Raw genomic sequence first — 23,648 nt, 5'->3', positions numbered from 1 at the left:
CATTCTGGGTAAGCTCCCATCAGGACCAGCCTCATGGCCAATTACCAGCATTGATGGGATCTGTAGTTCAAAACATCTGGAGGGCTCCATGCTGGGGAAAGCTGCTTTCAAGTGCTGTGAAGTTCTTGGTCTGTTTCAGCAAACACAGCTGCTTCTCTGGAAAACTGAAAAAGCTGGTTTCCTGTTGGCACTATTCTACAGTAACTACAGCAGATGTTGCTTCACTACAACTCCCATCATCCCTGAGCATTGACTATGTGGGCTGGGGTGATGGGAGTTGTGGTCCAGCAATATCAACAAGGCTGCAGGTTCCCCAGTAGGCAGCCCTAAGAAATGTGCCACAAACCCATCCTACCAGTAGGTGTCCCCTTTACACTGAATTTGACAGAGCAAGGACCAAAATCTGAAGCAGAAGCTATGGCCTTATGGTAAGAATTACTTGCACTAATGATAACAGTAATGACCTTCCAAAAATATATGCTCAGTTGTTCACTCTGCCTGGTCCTCATTTTAGTCATAGGTGCAGGAACGCACTATCTTTCTGAGAAATGCTGTTGCATTAAATTGGAGCTTAAATTTCTTCCTAGTGCATTTGGAAAATGTGTGTTTCCACACAAAATGGCCACTTCTTACATTGCCTCTAAAAAGGATGGGTAAAATGTTCATAGGCAAATGTGTTTACATACATGGAAATTTAGAAGCAATGTACATTAATTCCAGTTGAAATAATGCTCACTGTTGTAAGGGGTAAGGCTCCGTGGCCAGCTGAGCTCTGTGCCTGCTCAGTCTGCTGTTAAGGAGCTCACTGTTAATGGGCAACTTCAACTCTGCTTCCACCCTCTTGAACCTGAACTGGGACTAGACAGTCCTTCAAGAACAGATGAAATTAAATTAGAGGACTCTCTTCTGCAATGGAGGACACATGGCCATCCTATCACAGACACACTTTACTCAGGTTTATCTTTGGAAACATTAATTTGCCTGTGACCTCATGTTATATGCAAAAGGTCGGGTTTATGCATGCTTTTTTAAGAAAGCCATGTGAAATCGGTTCCTATTTTAAAAGCTAATTGTCTTAAAATAGAGAGGGGGTTTTCTTTTCTTTTAACATTTTGCAGAAGAGGATTGTAGGGGGCAATCAACTTGGACTTAAACACTTTCCATGAAAATAACACATTACTCACTCTTGCAACTCTTAACTGTCAGCCAACTGTTGCACCTTAAGCCATGCAGAGATTCTCAAGCTTTCTTTATCCAGGGAACTAATTTCACATTGTCTTCTCTGCTGAGGAATCTAGTGGATTGCAGAGGATTCTGGGCTATGGCAGCTTTGGTCATGCCGGACACAGAACTGAATGGAGTGCCCTCAAATGTTCTCACTGCATTTATTCAGCTACACCTGGCCATCTAAGTGACTTCAAATGAGTCAGACTTGATTAGGTGTCTACTAAGTCTGCTTTGTTGGATCATTTTTTCTTGCAATGCGAGAATCCAGACTTTATTCTAGCCAGTGTAAAGAGCAAGCTATAATTACACTGTGGGGCTGTTTCAGTTGTGACCACCATCAAAAGGAACAGAATCAAGTTCTTACAGGATACTGTATCTGATTAAACTCCACATGCAAATATGCTTGATCTCTGAGTAGATTTGCAGAATTTCACCCAGTAAATAAACCCCCCTTAAAATCTGGCCCTGCCTCATCACTCTAATTACTGTATCGGGTCAATGGACACAATGTACCTTCGGGGGGGGGGATATTTCTTGCCTTTTTGCAAGTGCCCAAGCATTTTATATTATTATGGGTACCATTTGTCCTAATGTATGATACAGAAAGCAGCTTGCTGAATGCTTGGAAACATATAAATGAAGCCTCTTGTTACATCCTTGAAATAGTAATTTAATGGATGCTGCTGGCAGGAGGGCAGGGAAAGAGGCAGGTCTGAGAGGTGTCAAGGGAGACTGTGGCAAACGAAAACAGCTTTGGCCAGCTTTTAATAGCTCTTCTATGAAGCTGAAGGCGAGGCCAGCACCTGGGAGGAAGGCGAGTAGGAGGCAGGGTCTGCCTGATATCTCTGCATTGCCTTGGGGAGGGGGACTGTCCCACATTTGATTCCAAATTATGTAATATGGGGGGGAGGGATGTTTCGGGTGTGTGTGTGTGTGTGTGTGTGTGTGTGTGTGTGTGTGTTTTGCAGTACACAGAATTCCTGCAAAGGAATTTCACTCGGCGCTTTCTCTTTCTGCAATCTCCCCCATTTCTGTTTTCTCTTCTCATGAAACATAAAAAAACCAATCACCCCTGCTGCAGATATAAACGCCCATCTGCATTTAAATTATACATTTAAATTATACATTTAAAGCAGCATCACAGAGGGTATTATTCACATGTTGCATTCAGCAAGTATACAACCTCTGTACCTGTTGTACACAAAAATTGGTATGCACACTTTTGTAGTTATTCGTGCGCAACATTCAATGAGTCAGCATGACTAGTGGTTAGAGGGCAATGGGAGCTGAAGTTCAGCAGCATTAGGAGGGCCACTAGCTACTAATCTGTAAGTATATTTATTGTTGCACACAACCCAATCTCTGAGCAGTGAGAGGCTCCATATCTCTTTTCCAGGGTTGTTTCCTTGAAATTAAGGTCAAAAGAGACTGTGGTGTCTTTATAATATGTGGTTTCATTTGCACATGTACAAGCTGAACATAGGACAGAGGAACTCAGAGCACTAACACTCCAGAAGATTTTTGCTTCTCCATTAGGTTTCTAGGGAAGCCCCAAGTCACATATTGGGTCCAACACACCAGCTTCTGTGTCCCCAACTTCCAGAATCCCCCCAAAACTCTCTCTCACACAGCCTCCCTTGTTCTATTGCTCTCCCTCCTGGGATGGCAATGCATTCAGCCATGTGAGGTGGGAAAAGAGCCACCCATTTGTCTCTGTAGCAGCAGGGCAATCTCTTTGGACATGTAAATGGCCAGCTAAGAGCATTATCTTACAGATAATCTTACAGAGACTGGTCTGACTGGTGCAACAGCTTCTTCTTCTACATTCTAAACTTCTAAACACTCAATATATCTCCCCCTCAGTAACAGTGAGGCTGAGCAGAAAAATGTGGCTAGTAGGAAAAGGCAGGCAGCAAAAGCCTTCAGCCAAACTTCCCCTCATATGAAATACTTTGTTGTCACTTGTACAACTTGTATACAGTGAGATTACATGAGCACCCCCCACTTCACCTCTCTTAGTATTAATTCCCCTCGTTTATTGACACACACACACCAAACCCAAAAGTCAGTTGCCCTGTTGTTATCTTTTCATTCAGCAGCCTAACAGCCCACAGATAAAAGCTGTTTTTTACCCTGTTGGTGTGACTAATCATGCTTCTATATCTTCTGCCCGAGGGCAGGAGATCAAGAAAATGCCAGCCAGGGTGTGAATCATCCCTCAGAATTTTCCTCACTCTCCTGAGGCAACGTTCTTCCAGGATGTCATCCAGTGGATTCACGGGACAGCCCATAATATCTTGTGCTGTATTCACCACCCTCTGTAGGCACTTCCTATCAGTTGATGTCAAACCAGCATACCACACCGTGATGCAGTATGAAAGGACACTTTCTATTGTGGACCAGTAGAAGGAGATCATCAAATGTTGATTGACATCGTTCTTTCGCAATACTCTTGAGGAGATGGAGCCTCTGTTGGGCTTTCTTAACCACCTGGGTTGTACTGATTTTCCAAGTAAGGTCTTCACTGAGATAAACTCCTAGGAATTTAAAGGAAGAGACTGTCTCCACACAGCCCTCCCCGATGTACAGCGGGGCTAGTTCTCTCTTCCTCCGAAAGTCCAACACCATCTCCTTTGTCTTGATGATATTAAGGTGCAAGTTGTTCCCTAGGCACCATGTATATATTTTTTGGACCTCCCCTCTATATGCTGATTCGTCTCCACCTGTTATTAAACCCATTAAGGTAGTGTCATCTGCAAACTTAATAACTGCAGTAGACAGGTCAGATGACACACAATCGTATGTATATGTATATATGTGTATATATGCACCCTCCCAAGCAGCCTTACTCTGTTTTTATTACTTATGATACTGGAGTAGCCAGATGTCCTCTAGATGTTATTGAACTACAACTCCCATCATCTCTAATCTTTGCCCATGCTGGCTGGGGATGATGGAAGTCCAACATCATCTGGAAGGCAGCACATTGACTACTGCCATGCTGTATACTATTCTTTGCCTGCTAAATAGGTCACAGTATCTTTCTGATTTAATAGCGGTGACGGGGCTGGATGGGAACGATGGTGTTCCCTGCACGGTATGTGCACAGCGGATGTCCCCGTCCAGGAGAGCAGGTGGTGAGAAGCCCAGTATTGACATGCCGCATCCTGATTTCCACTGTGATTCCATCAGCTAATTAATATTAGCACAGCTCACTTGAGCTTGAAAAGATGCCAAGTGGAACACAGCACAAAACTGGAAAAGCGAAACTGGCTCCACCAACAGTAACACAGGCGGCTGAGACTGAATTCAAAGCAGCAAAAGGCCAGTTCGGTTGAATAGTACAGGTATGCTCCATCCTGTTTTCTCATATCTTCTGCTTATTAAAAGTTCATCTCCTGCACAGATTAAGTTCTGGTGTGCTGGCATCATCAAGGGAATGGCCCCCATTTTTAAATCTAAGCTCACCCATCGACACACGGATGCTGCACTTCTGAGCACACTGTCTCTGAATGTTACATGTGACTAACCATACACACACAAGCTCAGCTATTGTGTACACATACTGTACACTGGCTGAATGCAAATCCCTAACAGTTGAGCTGTATACCTGCACAGCTATTAACACATAGCATTCAACCAGTGATGAGTGAAGAGCCTAGGATGGTCCTATCTTAACAGGGCTGAAAATTATAAAGTACTGAAAAATGCAGTGTGGATGAGTAGAAAGCCTAAGGCTAGTGTGTTTTTTAAAAACCTGTGTGTGTAAATAGCAGAGCACTGTGAGGCAACTGAAATGAGACCCTGCCTAGTGCAATAATAATAATATAGCACTGCAAATTCCCGAAGTGTGCACACTGGTCTATAAAAGGATAACATTATTTGGAGAAAGGCAGCAGCAATTCACAGTTCCATGTTGTGCACAAACAAACCAAAAAGAAAACCTGACAGCTATTCCATTATGCTAACTGCAGTAAGCTTGAAAAGTAATCTGTATTGTGAACTGTATGCAAGCCTTTATGGTTTTTATAATAGTGCAATAAAAAAAGCAGAGGAAAGAGATTTTAGACGTCATCACCACCATCAAGAGCCACCAAGAAGAAAAGAGTGAAGGAAGTGATGCAAATTCTAAGTTTCAGGAGCTGCTGCACTTTGAGGAAAAGTGAGATTCAACTGAGAAAATAGTAAAATTCTAAGCAGCGGAACCTGTGCCTCCAAATTGAGATCCAAACACAACACCACCAGCAGGGAAACGCAAAAACATATGACAACATGCTGGTGATAAAACTGGAACATGAACACATTTTCGTAATAGGAAGAGAGAGAGAATAAAATAGGTTATTCAGAAAAGGTGTGAACTTGGATGAGTGTTGTTTAGTAATTTATATGGTCCTTTTAGGATCGAGGTGCAGAGCCTAAGTTCTCAATACCATCTGTCTCTCCAGATTCTGTAGAGTAGATTTGAGGGAGAAAATTGATTATATTTGAATGAGAAAAAAAGTAACAATTCACACCTCTTTAACCAAACATGCAAGCAAAAGACCCAGTTCTGCAGACCCAGAACCAGCACACAAACCCCTTAGCTCCTGGGTTCCAGCAAAAGAATTCTTCTAGTGTAGGCAGGCAAGTAAGTGCATCTACCCAATTAGCTCTTGAAGGGCAAACTGCTTCTGTCACAACTCTTCATCGTAAGGTGATGATGCCTAGAATGAGTTATGGACTAATTGCCCCATGTGACACAGCAGAGGTATGAGAGGGGGCTTGAGTCACAATTTCATTCCACAGAGGGTAAGTCATTTTACGGCACCTCTTGGCCTCATCAGTTCACACAAGCACTAGCAGATTACAGAGAGAGGAAAGCCTGAACCCACAAGCAAATTATCCTCCTGTCAATCGATCTGCAGCTCCAGCGTTACAGCTCTTAATTACATGGTAAGAATGTGGAGCAGGGTTCAAGCCTCCCCAAGCTATCTTTAGAAAGCCTAGGCCACCATGGCTTAATATGAAATCATTGGCACTTCCATCTACCCCCTCTATTTATATTGCAGGAGCATCCATATAGGCAGAGGCGCCGTCAAGGAGGCTAATCCTAAATTGGTCAGGGCTCTTGCTAGGTCATGTGGTCTGGATCCTTGCTCTTTCCTCACATAGACAGATGCAACTACTACCAACCTCAAAGCTACTGATCCTGTATTTACAGCTGGCACCTTAGCAGTACAGGCAAGCCTTCTGTCACCAGGTAGTGTAGCTTGGGTTATTAGAAACATACTGCCCATCTTGCAACAAATCTGCAGGTCTGATGCGCTGTGGCTCTCTGAAAACTAAGGGAAAGACTATTTTTTCAATTAAGATGCCAGAGACAGAACTGGGAACCTTATGCTACAAGCAGAATAACATGCTCTACTATTGAACTATTGCCTCTCATAAAATGCATTGGGGGGGGGGGTGCTCCTCCTGATATTCAGACAGAACACTGCTTGGAAAGAACTCTAAATCACATGCAAGCCTATTTGGCTCCTGGGTTATCTAAATGTTACCGCAGCAGTTTGTGAAACAGGAACTGTGTGGAACAGGTACTGTGGAAAGCGCACTACAGTCAAGAGACTGTGGAATGGATTTGGGCATCTCTATGGAATCTGGAGAAAATATAAAATCCTCCAAGGACCAAGAAGGTCATGAGAAAAGTCTCATCTCGTGCAAAACATGCCAAATCTCCCAAAATAGTACACACACCTCATTGGAGACACACATTTTTTGTGCATTTTCTTCTTTATTTCAACACTATGATTCAAGAGCCTAAAACGCAAGTTTTTCCCTTTGTATTTCTGCATGTAGCACTGCAATCATAACTTACAAAAGGTTTAATACACAAAATGTACATGAAATTACAATACAAGGCTCTGTAAACATCTAGAATGTAACCTTTAGTCTTAAAATCATTATTGTCCCACATGGTTAAATATAAAACTTCAATTTGAATAGTCTCCAAACCTCTCAAGGAATGACATTCATTCTGTGTATCAAAAATAGAGTTTTCAAAGTTTTGTTTGCATACAAACAAAATTTGTCATTTTTTTCTTCTTTAATCTTTGGTTTACAAAGGATGGCAGTTCCATTTCTCTGATGAAGAGTTTATTACAATGAGTGCCAGATTGTGGTCAAACTTTGGTAAAGCCAAAACTGCTTTTAGTAGCCCATATCAAATGGGCCATGTACTGCCTCCTCATTTGATTAACAAAAGCCTCCACTCTTTCTGCTGAGAGTTGTTTTTGAATGCTTCCCATAATATTTTTTTAAAAAATTGGACATCAGCATAGAAAGCAATTGTGCAGATTTGGAGGCGGGAGAGGCTAGCAAGGTAGATGCCAAAGTGCCAGTCACAGGCGGCGGCTGCTGAAAATTGTAAGTTGCATAGTCCAATAGAAGTCATGTGCTTTTATATCCACTACATTACACAAGATTAACAGTCTTTAAATCTATAGCATCACACAAGCAAAACATTAAAATAAAATTAAGACCCTTGCACTGAAGTGTTTACAAGGCAAATACAACCGTTTTTAGTACCCAAAGTCTATGTTTTTGTTTTAAATAGGAAAGCAGTTCTACATCTACAGGCATCAAGGTATTTAAAGGCATCAGAAGATTTTGTGAACCATCCGCCAATTCCACAGCTGCAAAAATCTCAATTTGTTTCAGTAGCTTGCTTGCAAGGGGCTCCCCTGTGCAAGCCCTGCTGAAATGGAGAGAGGCTGTAATGGTACAGCTTTGGGTGGATTGCTCACTTAGTGCATAGCAACACGGGATTGTTTGGGTTCCCACATTTTAGGAAAAATATAAATTCAAAACTATTCAGGAGGACTTAGAGAGGGAAGAGGCTACACCGCACACCACCAAGGAGCATAAAACCCCACGGTGTATTGAAAGCTCTGAAAACTTGAAATCTCCCTGCAACCCCTGGTTACTAGAGACCCATTACTACTTACGGAGTGAAAACTGTAATGCAGGAATTGTCACCAACTAGACATGAAAAGGCTAAGGCAATAAAAAGGAGTGAAGTGCTACACATGTAACTAGCTGTACTTAAGCTTATTTTAAAGCTATTTAACTTATGTGAACAGAGGACAGACTCACTTGAAAGCAACACTACAGAGAGACTACCTTTTCCAAATGACAGTATCACTCCTTTTGATTTCTAATATTTATATATGACAAGCTAGTAACAGTAGTCTAATAATATTACATATCTCAAAAAGTTAATTAAAAGCAAATTTACTGGGGGAAAGGGATGTATTTAAGAGCTACTCCAATTTGACATCTACCTGATTAAAGCATTCAAGATAGCTGTTCATATGAAGGCCACTTCCTTCCCTCTTGAATTGTAAATTCTAACCCCCCAAATTGTATTTGCTTTGACTGTCAAGGTTAAATATATATATTCTAAACTTTAGGAATTTTGTAGAAGACAGGCATTATGTTTCCACTGAAGATAAGCAAAAACATCTGAATGTACTGTATTTTATTTTACACTGAATGGTGGGCCACTGGCAGACCAAGTGACAAATCAGCCAGCAGAACATTGCCACTTGGGGCTAATATGTGTAAGTGCCCTCTTGATAGCTAAAAAGAGGCTTAAAGAAGACAAATCTCTCTTCACAGGAGATGTGGGAAATTGATCAAAACGCATTGGGCCAGAGTTAGATCAGATTTCCAGAAAAGGATGGCCTGATTTGGATGGGCTCTTATGTTCTTTCTGCACATATATCCTGGGGGTGCAGTTAAGACTTACAATGTTTTTACAACAGGCCAGGCCAGATTAATATTTACTTGATTGCTTTCTTAGCAATCTGGAGTCCCTCTTTCTTGTTTGGCTAGTCAAAGCTGAATAAGCTGGATTTTCAATTTTTTAAAAGAACTCAATATTCATACAAAAAGCAACATAAATATAGTATCTAATGGGGATTCTGGATCTTACATGTTTGGATTATGAATTCTTGTATGAAATACTAACACAAAGTTGTGTCACTCTGATGTTTCAGCTCTAATCATGATTTTTTTTTTTTTATTCAGGGTGGTCTGAAATTTCAAAATGTAGTGTAAACATGATTCCTTGATGGTGTGGGTTGCTGGAAGTACAACAGGAGTTGCAGAAGGGCAGTCCCCACTAATTTCAATAGCGCTTGCAGGAGAGAAACTCATGGTGGGTGTGCCCTGATGTCTGTTAACTACTAGAAAAAGCTGCCTCTGTCAGCAGTGTTAAGCACAACTGTTAAGAGCATGAGCGGCTAAACAGTTTTTCACTATTTATCAAAACCTGTTACATTTCCTTTACTACATACTGGGACTAATCAGATTTCTTGAAGGAGGAATCCCCATGAACATAAGTATCAAAATGTTATAAAGAAAATATTTTAAGAAACAAGTCTGAGTAACAAGAGATATAAATTGGATTTGTCTAGGGGTGGGGTGGGGGTGGGGAGACACACCATGGACTAAGTGAAAAACCCTACCTGAGGGATTTCAAGACAGTGTGGATAACCCGTACTTAAAACTATTCCAACCAAAAGGTTTCCTTATAGAGCATGGCTTTTTAGCATCCAAAAATCTTGGTTCTCTCCTTAAAAATTAGCATTTTATAAACTTTTCTGAACTAGAAAAACCTGTTTCACTTATAGGGGGGCCTGTGCTAGCAAGGGGTATAAAGTTATAAAAGTTAGATTTTGGAATGTCATTTTAATCCCAATATTTCCATGATGGAATGGTCTCTTTGCAGCCTACCAAGGATTTTCAATGTATAAAGAACAACAGACCTACATTTGGCTTTGCTTCCTAAAAGTCCAAAGAAAATGCTATTTTTTTATACGCAAGACTTCCAAGGCATTGGCTTAAGATGACAGGTACTTTTGTGCCTCTGGAAGATTTCATTATAAAAAAAAGTTCTCTTTCAAACAATATAAGCTTAAAGGCTCTTCAAAAAGACCCCCAAAAAGGTATACAAATTTATATTACAGTCCTAATATCTCTAAGGAAAAGCAGCATATGAAGATGTGTATTTTTAAAAAAGAATTCCCAAATTCAGTACTGTGCATATTGAGAGCAAAACTATATTTCTCCATACAATTAAGCACTTAATATAAAAGTATTCTATTAAATGCACAAAACAAGCATAGCTCATTGGTATTTTTTCATGGTTAAAGTATCTTGGGTTGCTTCTCTGTGTCCATTTTTACAAAGTAATTTTTACAGCATCCTAGGAAGCTAGAAGTGTAACCGTTTCCCCATGCTCCCAGAACAGCTATGCAAAGGATCCACTGTTCCAGATCATCAAGGCCACAAAGTCGGAAGCACAGTAAATCTAAGGAGGGGGATGAAGCATTACTCAAAGGAAAAGTGCGAAGTTTTCTGGATCACTAAGTCACAAGCTTAGTAGCTACTGAGCTCCATCTGATAGTCCTGTCTCCAGAGATGCAGAAGATGCATGCGAAGAATGGATAGCCACCCCTGCTCCATGGGACACCGAGATCTGTGACATATCTCTTCCTATAATTTCATTCACTGAAAGGAAAGAGAAAGGATTAACGTATTTGTTCAGTTTTCGTAAATATTGTTTTCTGAGTGGTACATTTACCAAACTCCATTCTGGATGATATTTATATAATTTCATATTAAACACAGTTAAAGCTGCACAGGTTTAAAAATCTCTATACCATTGAAAAGAATGTATGCAGGATGAAACTAAGCTTTTAAACAATACAAAGGGACTGGAGAGATCATGCTTTTTTGAAAGTTAGAATTTCAGACATTTCCTATCCCATTTTTCAAAAATTCACAGAGCAGTGTGATGTACTTTGCACACGAGTAGAGATCATTATGTCACATTTTCAGGACTGAGTCATGCATTACAAAAATGTTCTGATGCACTCTGATGTGCCCTGCATCAAAGCAGTCTTTTTTTGTCTTTTGGTTGGAATACGATTGTACCTTGGTTTGCGAACGCCTTGTGAGTCGAACATTTTGGCTCCCGAACACCACAAACCCAGAAGTGAGTGTTCCAGTTTGCGAATGTTCTTTAGAACCTGAATGTCTGACGCACCCTCTGTGGCTTCCGGTTGGCTGCAGAAGCTGCATGCAACTGGAAGCAAGCTGTCTTCTTTAATTTTTGTTTAATTTTTGGCAATGGATGTGTAGGTGTAAACAATGCATGAATTCAGAAACTTATGTCATGTGGTATGCCTTAATTTCTAAATAAGAGGAATGGAGTCATCTTATACAAAAGTCATACTTCAATCCCACTTCAATCCACTTCTGGTCCTGGGAGACAGAGGAGCAGGAGAGGTGGGGGCAGGAGGAGGAGGAGGAGGTGTGGAAGCCCTTGACTACACCAGCCTGACCTATGTTTCCCTCCTCCTGCATCTGGTTCTTCACTCGTAAATCCTGCTGCTCTCCTGCCTGTCCCGGCTGTTACAGGCTCCGCCATTCCACTGGTCCCTTCTCCCGGTGCCCACTCATCAGTATCCAGCCACCACTCCTTAGTGTCTAGCCAGTCCCTGACACTGAGACTGATGGGAGTGCAAAAACATATGGGGGGCCCTGCTTCAGACAACGTGTCTTGCACTTGCTAGCTTTCTCTTTTACAGCTAATGATTGTGCAAAACAAATATGCAACTCAGCAATACTCTCAATTGGTGGCAACCCCCCTCTGAAGCTACACTGCCAGATGTGTCAGTGGGCATCAGCCATCAGATGCAGAAGAGCACACAGTGAGGCACTCTGGAAAACAGAACTCTTAAAATAGATACAGACAATGCTCCAGTAGTCTAAGCTATGCTTGAGCTTCAATGGATTTGTTCTCAGCTGCAGCACGTGCTATCACATTCCCTACCCTAAAAGCTCTTCCCTGTCTACTTGTCATTGCTTCCAAGCAATTTTGGCAATACCTAGCAGTTCTGCTAAGATGCCTTCAAAGAGCCCCAAGGGCTAACAACCTCAAGTTTGTTTTTAAAAAGTAATGTTTGAATTTGTCAAGAACATGATTTAATACAGATTGATTCTCCTTGCAGTTCCTTTTCTATAGCGTAGTGGGCCCATGAGGTAATTATTTTCCATACTGCTTCTGAGTTAGTTAAATCACCTTGAAAATAAATAAATTTTGCAGCATTATCCTAGTCCTGTGCTCAAAGTCCCAACATGTCCAGAAACAGACAGAGGAATTATTTTCTTCTTCCCAGTTTCTTTGAGAAACTTGCGATTTCATAGCAGCAACAGCTTAATTTTAAAATGTGGAAATGCAGAGTTAATGCTCATCACTAAAGGGAGAAATCAATGTTTTATGTATGGAGGTGGTATTGTTTGTCATATTATGCATTTTGTGTTTTTATCTGCTCTGTGATCCTCGGCTAAAGGGTGGTAAATACATTTAATAAATTATAATAGTAGTAATATAAGTGCCTGTAAAAATTCACAGGCAGGACTGAGATTGGTGAAGAAGATGATGACGAAGTCTCTTTTTCTCCCTCTATCATTACCCTTACTCCTGCCCCAGTTGGCAAGTATTTCGGGGCTGAGTTGGTCACTTTTCTTAGCCACACACTCTGCAGCCTGGCCAGGAAGTTGTTTTGGGACTACACACAAAGTCAGTATGGGCAAAGAATTAAAGAAGCACAATGTTTAACAGCCTACAAACTTTAATAAAACTGAAAGTACTGAGGAATGTCACATGCAGAGCTTACAATAAATAATTAAATTTTGAATGGTTTGAATGTATGCTGGGAAAATCTTTCCATCATAACTGAAAATAATAATTTACTATGCCAAAGGTCCTCGGGTGGCTCAATGGGTCAGTGCATTTGGTGAGAAAGTTGGTGGTTTGAGCACACGTAGGGATGTAGCCAGGATTCCTGCATTGCAGGGGGTTGGACTAGATGACCCTTGGGATGCCTTCCAACTACAGTTCTATGATTCTATTATTCTAAGAGACTTGGAACATACTGCCACATTTCTAAAGTTAGAAGCTGATTAGTTAACAAGTCAGTCTACTGGTAAGAGGACAGGGGACTACATGTATTGCACTTTTATTCTTTTAAATATGCGATTTTGATGCTGATTCAAAATAATGCCTTAGTACAGAAATAAAATACAGTAAAATCCACTGTCAATCCTATCATATTACAAATGACAACACTGTCCTTATATGCACTGCAAGCTATTGAACACACTGCTGTTCAAGTCAATGGCTGCATCTGCATGTTTCTATTAAACATCAGAACACAGAAGAATAAACATTATTTGGAATTAGACTGCTTCTGCCTTCTAGAATTATACATGGTATCTTTCTTAACTCTGTGATAGCCAGACATTTACTGCTAAGTGTTCAGTTAATTTTTCTGTTGACAAAAGCATACTGAAATTGATTGCAGTGAGAACCAAGGTTATGTTTATGAAACAAAAAAGTGAACACAATCTGTTTCAAATTGTAATTAGATTAAAAACAAAGGTTATCTGCAAATATTCATTCCCTGTTCTCAAGGGTAAGTAAGGACCATAGCTCAGTGGTAGAGCAACTAACTACTTTGAATGCAGAAAGTCCTAGATTCAATCCCTGACATCTCCAGATAGAACTAGAAATGTCCCGACTGACCCTGTAGAGAGCTGCTGCCATTCAGTGTAGACAATACTGAGCTAGATGGGCCAATGGTCTGAAACTGCGTAAGGCAGCTTCCTACATTCCACCCTGCATCCTCTATCACACAGTAACAGTTATGTACCACTACTTATACCTCCTTCCCACCAATACTCCATCTGGTCTCTTGGTCTAGACAGTTTAAAATTATGAGCTTAAAATGCATCCAAAACATCTCAGCAGCTAAACCAGCTAGGGATATCTTACAGCCAGCAGCTAAAGGTTTCAAAGTCTGCAGCACACACGTTTGCCACATTTATTCAATTTGGGGAGCTAACTGGAATATATTTCTGCACAGTTTCACATCTTTAGTTATTTAACACTTTATTCCTCTCTAAGACCATAAAAAGTTTCCCTAAGAGATCCACATTTGGCTTTGACTTTTCAGATGAATGTGGTTTGTATCCAACTAAGTCAAAATCAGTGGACTTAAGTTAGTAATGTTCATTGATTTCTGTATGGCCTAATAGGAGACAACCTAGACTAAATACTGGATAAACAACACAGGAGGTGTTAAAGTTCTATGCAAGTTACTGGTGTTTCTCTTCATTTGAGCCTTCAAATATTTGGCTTAAGTGACGTTTATTTTTTAAAAATGCTTAGAACAGTGATGCCAAAACCGATAGCAATATTAAGAAAAAACTATGGCTTTTGACTGGAATCCTCCATATATTTACCAAGGAATAAGTGCCTTTAATATCTATTGGATTTATTCCTAAAAGCACTGTTAGAAGAGTTGCTGTATGCAAGGAAGGGGCCAGTAGTCCCTGAAAAAGCATATGGTGGCATTTCATCTGATAAAATTGTGCCAGTAGTAGAAGTACCAGGAAGAAGGAATTATGTGTTTCTTAATATTTTATGAGCTGTTGGGTTTATAGAATTACTCTCAATTTTATAAACTTCTAGGCAGTATGTATTTTATACAAGATATTCCAGAGTGGGGGAGAGCAAAAAAGGAATCCTGTTTACATGTAGCTTGAGAACTTGGCATTCTGGACTACTTGATTACCTGCTGACCATTTGGAAATTATTTTGAGGCTGTATAGTTGTAAGCAGAACAGGTGACAAGTGACACTTGATAAAGTTGCTGGAACGATCTGCTTTGCCTTTTGATCTTTAAAGTAAGAGTCTATTGGCAAGCTGCATTAACCTATCTGCAAACCGTAGAACCTCTGCTCAGATGCAAGTGAATCACAATACAACTGAGTCATGAATGTGCCAGTAATCCTAGTTTAGAAATGACTAAAGTTTTGGATTTCAAGAAGTATGATTCTATGATCTAATATTTAAAAGCAAACAAACAAGATAAATTGTGGTATTTTTAAGTAAGTGGAATAGAAAACAAATGTTTCAGGGAAGAAAGGTATGAACTGTAGAAAGCAGATCCTTAGGTTATATTGCTTCTGAATTAGGAACAGACAAGACTGCACCACCACATTTGGGTTCTAATGTGATAAAAACTCCAAACTAGTAAGAATGTAACAAATGACACGGCAAATAAACCTTAAATTTGAGAAGTACTAAAACTGTGCCCAGGCAACGCAAGAAGCAGAAGCGGATCACTCCATTAAGCTATTTATTGTAATTCCTCAGAATGATCAGTTATACTAGGTGGCCACCATATGAGTCCTCCAAATTTTTCATTTATGTACATTTGAAAAGGAGCTCCATTGTATCATTACTAATTACATGATATTCTGGAATTAAATGCTTTTGTTAGGAACTTTGGAACAGAGCTCCTGAAGAACAATTTTAATTTGGAAAGGTTATTACTGTATTGTGTAATATAAAGTTTTTCACTTGAAATTTAAGTAAATTTTGGGGAAACTTACTATCTTCTTATAAGTTCAAGACCCTAAACCTAATTTACACAGAAATGCCTGATTTCAGTTCCAGGGAACTGTGCCACAGTTCCAGGGAACTGTGCCACTCCTGAACCCCAGAGCCTTTAAAAACCAAGAATCTCAAGTTACAAGATGAGCAACTGGAGTCACACTTGAGCTACCTCAAAATGTCTTCTAGTCACCTAAGCACCACCAGCAGGACAGCATCCAAAACACTTTAAGCCCACAACTTATGTGGCAGTTATGTTCAAGGGATTGCACCTAAAGCCAAAATCACATACTGTATAGTAACAAATATGGGTTCAATGGCAGGTGGGATTGCTAAAGTCTTTTTCCCTGGACACCAGCCACGTTTTCCCCCCAAAAAATACTTTTTTGCCAAGCGCATAAAGCTGAATGTGCACAAGTTAAATGTGCGTAAGTAGCAGGCTTACTGTAATTGAAAAGGGGCGATTCATGTTACCCTCTTAATGAAGGTGGGCTTGTATTCATGTCATCTCAGCTATTCTGAAATACCGAAGAGGGTGGGGACAACACCAAAAGCAAAATGCACAAAAACAAAATGGCAACAAAGAAAATTGAGGCATTCAAAATGGTGCTTAAAATCTAACTTTATCAAATGATATAAAATACTGCAAAGCCCAACACATTTTGGATGAATTCTTCAGGACATGTAGGTTTTACTAATCACGCAACATCCCTTTCAAGTGGTATACCAAAAATACTGCTCATAGGGAAAGTAAAGTAATGAGCCCTCCTTATGTGCTCATAGGCTAGTTCCAAAGCAAACTCCTAAATACACAGCCTTATTCCTTGCTTTTCTAATCCACAGCTTTATGTAATGGGAGATACAACGGATAAGGAAGTGAAAGAAGATTAGCAAAAGGTCATCATAATCTGATACTGAACATAAATCAAGGTTAACATAACCTCAGACCAGTTAACAAAGATTGCATATTGTTACACTAAAACAGGAACATTTCATGGAAAAATTCTCAAGTATCTTGAAATCTTTTCAAAATCTAAGTAACTGTGCTACCCATTCCACTATTCGGATTCTTTTATATAATTGTTTTTTAAAAATAAGAGAAATGTATGTAAATTTTCCAGGAGACTTGAGCATCCTTGACCAGTGGATGCAAGTTATGCACTTTGGACACTCAGTCAGTTGTCAAAAATTGTTTGTGCTTTGCAAATATTTAGGAGTCTCTTTTATCAATTATTTCTATGAACTATTTAAGAAGGATATTGACAAGCTGGACTGTATGCAGAGGAGGGTGACCAAGATGTTCAAGGGTCTGGAAACCAAGCCTTATGAGGCCTGGTTGAGGGAATTGAGTATGTTTAGCCTGGTAAAGATTGAGAGGAGATACAATAGTCATCTCCAAATATCTAAAGGGCTGTCACATGGAGCAAGCAATGCTTTCTTCAACTATCTGATTTGCATCCAAAGTATGACACAAAGTCATGTTTAGAGAGGCATTATTAAACTTCCTATAACATAGGATTATACCTACTAACAAACACTAAAACATTAAATGACTTAAGAAGAGATGACTGTCCACCTAACCTAGAGGCTCTCTGTGCATAGAAAAGCACTGATATACATACAACTCACAAGAAAGCAGACTTCAACACACATATGAAATGCTCAAGCACTCATTCCCCAGTTGCATACCTGCAACCAATATTACAACAAACAGGAAAGCCAACAACCAGGTCATGTGTATGTATCAGGCTCTCCAAATGTAATTCTTTATTATACTATTTTTTCCCCTTTTCTTTTTCAATATACTGCTTTTTTTTAAAGCAAAAACGCATTCAACCTTACACTTATAACATCACTTACCATCATCCAAAGTGATGTCTTGCAACCCTATCGTCTGAAAATTCAACTCTCGATCTTCAGGTTCAGGTTTAATGTTAACAGCTGATTCCTCTGGTGAAAATGGAGATGAGTCACATATGTTATGATGCATCAAAGATGAAGCTGCAGGAATTCCACCCAAGCCTGGGCTGTGTGCCTGTGGGGACTGTTGTCCAGAGTGACCAACAGCAGTTGGAGGAGGAGATGAAGCGGGTCCTGAGCTAGGAGTCTGGTAAGGCATAGGCTGCAATTGTGGAGAAGATGGCCCAGATCGTGGTGAATGGCCCAATGAATGAGAAGGTTTTGGGGATGGCGATGAAGTGTTACCTGGATTTGAAGAATGGTAAGTAACTTGTTGCAACTGTGTGGAAGGGTGTCCCAGGGACTGAGTCATTGTGGAAGAGACAGAACTTTGCAGAGGGTTTGAACAATGGTATCCCATTGACTGCAAATGAGGTGACGATTGTCTTGATTGAGTTGGGTGGACTGAAGGATGCCCTCCTGTTGCAGCTGAAGTTGACACTGAAACTGGACTTGAAGAAAGATACGGCATTGTTGGTAGAGATTGGCAGCTAAGGTTTATCAATGGAGGTACAGCTGCATCTTGTTGAAAGGAAATTGCATCATATCCTTGGCTGGAGGAAGCAGAGTTCATGGGAAGACCAGTCTGTCCATTAAACATAACATTAGATTGCATAGGCTGGTAGGAAGGCCTCGCAGAAGGTGCTGATGTTACCTGAAAAGATTGGTGGACTACAGCTGGAGACAAAACATGATGCTCTTCACCTGGATTAATGCTTCTATTCTGGATGTGTGGCAACTGAGATACTGGTGAGGATGCCATGGATGTGTACGTCTGCTGAACTGGGCATACAAGGCTCCTAGGTGAAGTAGAAAGTAAACTATCATGCGAGAGCCCTGGATCTGGTGAAGGCAGCTGAGTTTGGAGAGAAGAGAGTCCTTTAACACCTGTACAACGAGTCAAGGACAACGATGGAACTGAAGACAAATCCATTTCATCTCTGTTCTCTTGCTTTAGTACAACTGTGAAATAAGAAAACCAACTATTTACTAAATTCAGATAAAATGACGGACATCAGAACTTGGTCACAGAAGATGCAACCTTATCCCAAGTCAGTACAAGGCCATGCATATTGCCATATAGTGGTACCTTGGTTTACGAACAGTCATGTTTACAAACTATTCGGTTTACGAATTCCGCAAAACCGGAAGTAGTGTTGTGGTTTGCGAACTTTACCTCGGTCTATGAACGGAAGCCGAACGGTGGAAGGGCCCCCGGCGGCGGGAAGCCTCATTAGGGAAAGCGTGCCTCAGTTTAAGAATGGATTTGGTTTAAAAACAGACTTCAGGAACGGATTAGGTGTGTAAACTGAGGTACCACCGTATAATCGATCCTGACCAAAAGAAGCCATGTGAGTCTCATGCAGATGTTATTCCCAGCCACGGTAAGCAATATATATCTTTATTAAGGTACATGTTAGAGATTGCATGCACAAGGTCCCATATTCAAGATGGAATCTATGCCACACTTAACTGTAATAGAATTAATTGTGCTGTTAGAAGTCAGAAAGAAAAGCCTGGAACCTGAACTGCTACCAACTGCAAGAACCAGAAAATATTGTGCCCTCCTCTCCTTGGCTATAATCACCCACATATATCTAACTCTGCTGTCTTTGTATAGATTTTAATTGTAAGCTGCTTTGAGAGTCAATCTTTGCTGAAAGTAGTGAATGAAATATACACAACTATTGATCATATAGGTTTATATTACCTAAAGATTTTCACATTATAAGCAATGGAAATTGTGAAAAATGAAGAACTTTTTACAAGCACTTTATGCAAAATTTAAAAAGCTGAGACCCATTTCAGTATGCAAAGTCAACATTCAGTGTAGGAAGCATTATTTTTGAATCAGTCTGACTGTCATTTTATGGCATAGCTTGTTTATTTTACATAAACGGTCATGATAATATGAATAAATTTTGTTTTCAAAATTAATAATCTCTGTGTGTAGTGAGATAGCATAATTTTACAAAACAAAATAAAAAAATTCCTTCCAGTAGCACCTAAAAGACCAACTAAGTTAGTTCTAGGTATGAGCTTTCATGTGCATGCACACTTCTTCAGATACACTTCTTTCGTGCATGCACACGAAAGCTCATACCTAGAACTAACTTAGTTGGTCTTTAAGGTGCTACTGGAAGGATTTTTTTTATTTTGTTTTGACTATGGCAGACCAACACGGCTACCCATCTGTAACCATAATTTTACAAAATGTGTGTACCATTACTATTGTTTTAGACATCTTGATATGTTTAACTCTGGGAGAGATGTGTATTAAAGCATTGACATTCACATTTATTCTGCATTTTGAAGGGCTTTTCCTATTTCTAACCTTCAAGCTCAAAAGGTAAACAGTTTCTCCCCTGATCTTGGGTCAAGAGCTACAATTAATGCTTTCAAAATACCGTTGGATGCACTTCTCAACCTTTTATCAGCTGCCAAGAATTACAGTGTTGTACAAAACATCAAGATCCAATTTAGGCACTTTAATAGCCATAGCCAAATATAATTGCAAAAATTTTTTTTAAAAAACAGGTACCCCAAATCCAGGTTAAGTGCTATTGAAATTTGAAACAAAGAACATTTTGAATTTCACCCTTGATTTATACTAGAAAGAAGGTATGTATGTACCTGGAGTGTAAGTAAAACGCTGAGACTGACTTTTTTTCCTCTTGCCATTGCAAACATAGAACTGCACCTGGACAGTAGCTGTAACTGTTTTGTTGTGGTATGGAGGAACTTCAAGAACAATTGTAGCCTGAATGAAAAAACGAATGAAATTTGCATATTAAAAGCAAGAGCAAACATCTTCCCCTAAATAAGCCTCGTCCTCTCCAAGATCAGCTGGCAAAGCATATGCTTTCTCCCCTAAAGTACTGTACTATTTGTTAGGCTACCAAGCAGAGACTTTTAAGTGGTGGCATCTTTTTTACAGAATGGCCATCGCTGGGGAAGTTCAATAGGCCACCTCCCCATCTCTCCACTCCCTTTCTTTTGTATCCTTAAAAGTCACAGAAAATCTAACTGTGATTTTAAATTTCTTATAAAGCAGTTCCTTGATGCAGGACAAATCATATTAATGTTTTAATTATGTAAAGTATATTCCAGAATTTTCATTTGCTAACCAAACATCTATACTACTGGACATGTCAGTGGCACATAAATTCAACTTCTTAGACATGGCTGGGTTCTCTGTGGCTAAAAGGTAGATAAAGGACTTCTGCTATATTTGCTGTAGTATGTTGGAAATCTATTATCCCCTTTTTTCTTCACACCATTTTGGCTCCTTTTACATCCCAAGCCCCTGGGCTCAACTCCTTTCCACTACTCCGACGCCTATTTTTAGTCTTTTCCACCTCCTCTGTTTTAATATTTTTTTTCTCCTTGTTTCCAGATAGTACTCTAGAAAGAAACCTTTTTAATATTAATCTGGCCTGCCCAGGCTATAGCTTCAGGAGCTCTTTCAAACCCAGAACTCAGTTCTCAAACATATTAAGCAGCAATAAGATTATGTGGGTGCCTTTTCCCCTCATTATTGATACAGCTCTTTGGCCTACATGATCAATGTAGACAATACAGAGCTGACAGGCAGTATCTCTCTAGGGTTTCATAATGGAATTTTTCTCATCCCCCACCTGGAGGTGCCATAGACTGAAAGCTGCACTCTTGCACACAAAGCATGACTACCACTGAGATAAACCCTTCCTGAGCAACCATAACGGTCACAGCACTCAATGGAGGAAACGCTCTGCATTGGAAATTCTGAATTCCAGGTAGGGTCTGCCACCTTTCAGTGAAGTCCTTGCAGAAAGAACATAAAACTTCCTCTTACTGGCCAATTCTGGTCTAACTGCCATGCTCAAAGCCAACTCCTAGAAAAACTAGCTAGCTCCTACATTCTGCAAACATTTTTTGCACCCCTAATGATATGTAAACACCCATGAAGTAGATCAGTTATACTTAAACATTTAACCTTTCTGCTAAAATGAGAAAATTTATGGCTACCCACATTGTGCTCAAGTGTCTGCCAAGCTGCTTACAAGGCTACAGTACATTTAAAAATAATTCCCCACGTTTAAAAGAAAGCTCACCTCTTGACTCCTTTCTCTAATTATTTTTCCTTCCACCTCCCACTGGGGCCTTCCATCTATCAAGAGAAAGATTTTAGTTGAAGTATCAAATTACTGAAAAAAGCAATCTAATAATTAATGATAGACAAAACACAGACTGTAAAAATCCTTCATGCTAGTTTTCCTTTAAAAATCCAAAGGTATCTCAATGCACGAGATCCCCAACATTTGAGTTATGCATAGTACTGACACAGAATTGCCTTGATTTAACTGCTAGCAAAGAGTCCAGAAAAATGAATACTGTATAGAAAAGGTAGGTTTCAAAGAGGAATCTGAAATAGGGGAGAGAATGAAATTGTTGTTTTGGCACATTCATAATTAATTCATAACTAGTGGCTGCTGCAATTGCAGAATAGCTTGCATAAAAAAGGAGTGCAAAGAGAGGCTACACTTAGAGGTGGGGAGACTTAAGGCTCCTTCACCTGCTGAAAGAATAGCAAACCAGGTTAAAAATCACTGGGAAAGTAAGAAGCAGCACCTTGGTAAGGGAAAACTCTGCAATAATTCTAAGCAGCTAAAGCTTAGAATGTGCAGAAACAGTGGCTGATGCTCTACACGAGTTTCTAATGTCACTTCTGATGAGAAATGTTGTAGGGTGTGTTGAATTTTTCAATTCCCAAAATGAGGGCTGATGAAAAGTTGTAATATGATTTGAGAATTCAAAAGATATTTTGGTTAAATTAATATAATTTAGGTTTTTTTGGTAAATAACTACATAATATTGACTTTTACATTTTTGTAGAATTTTGTGGAATAATCTTAAACTTGTGTTATTAAACAAATTGTGAAAAAATGTTGGGAAATTGCATTAAAATCATTAAAAATGATTGCCAAGTACTTGCAGTTATATTATATATTGCTAGTAGCTCTTTTATATATTTAAAACATTCTATATTAAATTGCATACTACAATTACACACATGCATACACAGACATATAACTCACTAATGTTGCGCTATATACTCACCTTGCCCCTTTTCAAGAAATATTATTTTTGATTCTGGAAGGAAATTCGATCCAGTAACAACCATTTCATGGCCTCCATTTACTGAGCAACTGTTGATGTTGTATTTCTCTATCTGAGGAAGTTCTTGAGCCGATCTCTGAGCTTTGTGAAAAAGATGTACAAATATAAATAAGCATGCTAGAATTATAGCTAAGAGGGTAAGGTGGCCAAAGCCTGTATTAACAGTGTATTTAAAACAGTGTGCATCATTTAAACATAATTATTATTGTAGATAGGTCTGGTAATCATGCAGTGTTCATTTTCCTAAAGGAGAGGAAAACAAGTTTTTCTTATCCATATATCATTATCACTAAGCTGGTTTCCAAGTCAACTATGCCCCTTCTATGAAAGGAAAATGCTAAATTAGAACAAATTTTATATAAATCTGCTATGAGGCACAATTTAAGCTATTAAAATGGGTGGAAAATCCCATGTTGAAAACAATGCTACATGACTCAAATAATGTTTTTCAAAAGAAATTGTGGTTCAAAAGCGTTTATATCAAAATGCAAGTTATTTTGTGAGGGTATGCATCAGATTTGGACAAATTCCAAATCAAAAACTGAAGTGGGACATATTCAGAGCTTTTATTAGCTGAAGGGGAATCATCAGAAATGCTGCAAACACAAGTGGGGACCTCTAAACAGATTGAGGGGAATGTGACTGTTAAAAAAACTGTGCAGTAGATCTCCAAAAATGGAAACACTTCTCCCTAAGCTTGCCATTTAAGGGAGAAGAAGAGCTCTTTAGCTTCCAATCAGAGGGATTTTACCAGGGCTCTCAAATCAACTTTTGGGAATGGATGTTAAAGTAA

At 39.5% G+C, this 23,648-nt stretch overlaps 1 protein-coding gene across 1 annotated transcript in view; it reads right to left on the bottom strand.

Moving 5' to 3' along the window:
• Positions 1 to 6,977: 6,977 nt before the first annotated feature.
• Positions 6,978 to 23,648, bottom strand: part of NFATC3 (nuclear factor of activated T cells 3) — a 57,850-nt gene continuing 41,179 nt past the window's right edge. The window contains exons 6-10 of the mRNA XM_081871566.1: positions 22,796 to 22,936; positions 21,790 to 21,845; positions 20,330 to 20,456; positions 17,597 to 18,658; positions 6,978 to 10,779 (exon numbers count right to left, since the gene is read on the bottom strand). Coding sequence (XP_081727692.1) covers positions 10,655 to 10,779; positions 17,597 to 18,658; positions 20,330 to 20,456; positions 21,790 to 21,845; positions 22,796 to 22,936 — 1,511 coding nt within the window. The 3' untranslated portion in view covers positions 6,978 to 10,654. The remainder of the gene's footprint in view (positions 10,780 to 17,596; positions 18,659 to 20,329; positions 20,457 to 21,789; positions 21,846 to 22,795; positions 22,937 to 23,648) is intronic.

The sequence above is a fragment of the Podarcis erhardii genome (assembly GCF_964252035.2).
Source record: "Podarcis erhardii genome assembly, chromosome: 7".
NCBI classification, from domain to species: Eukaryota; Metazoa; Chordata; class Lepidosauria; order Squamata; family Lacertidae; genus Podarcis; species Podarcis erhardii.
Note: the sequence above shows the minus strand (reverse complement) of the source record. Positions and strands in the feature narration are given on the sequence as shown.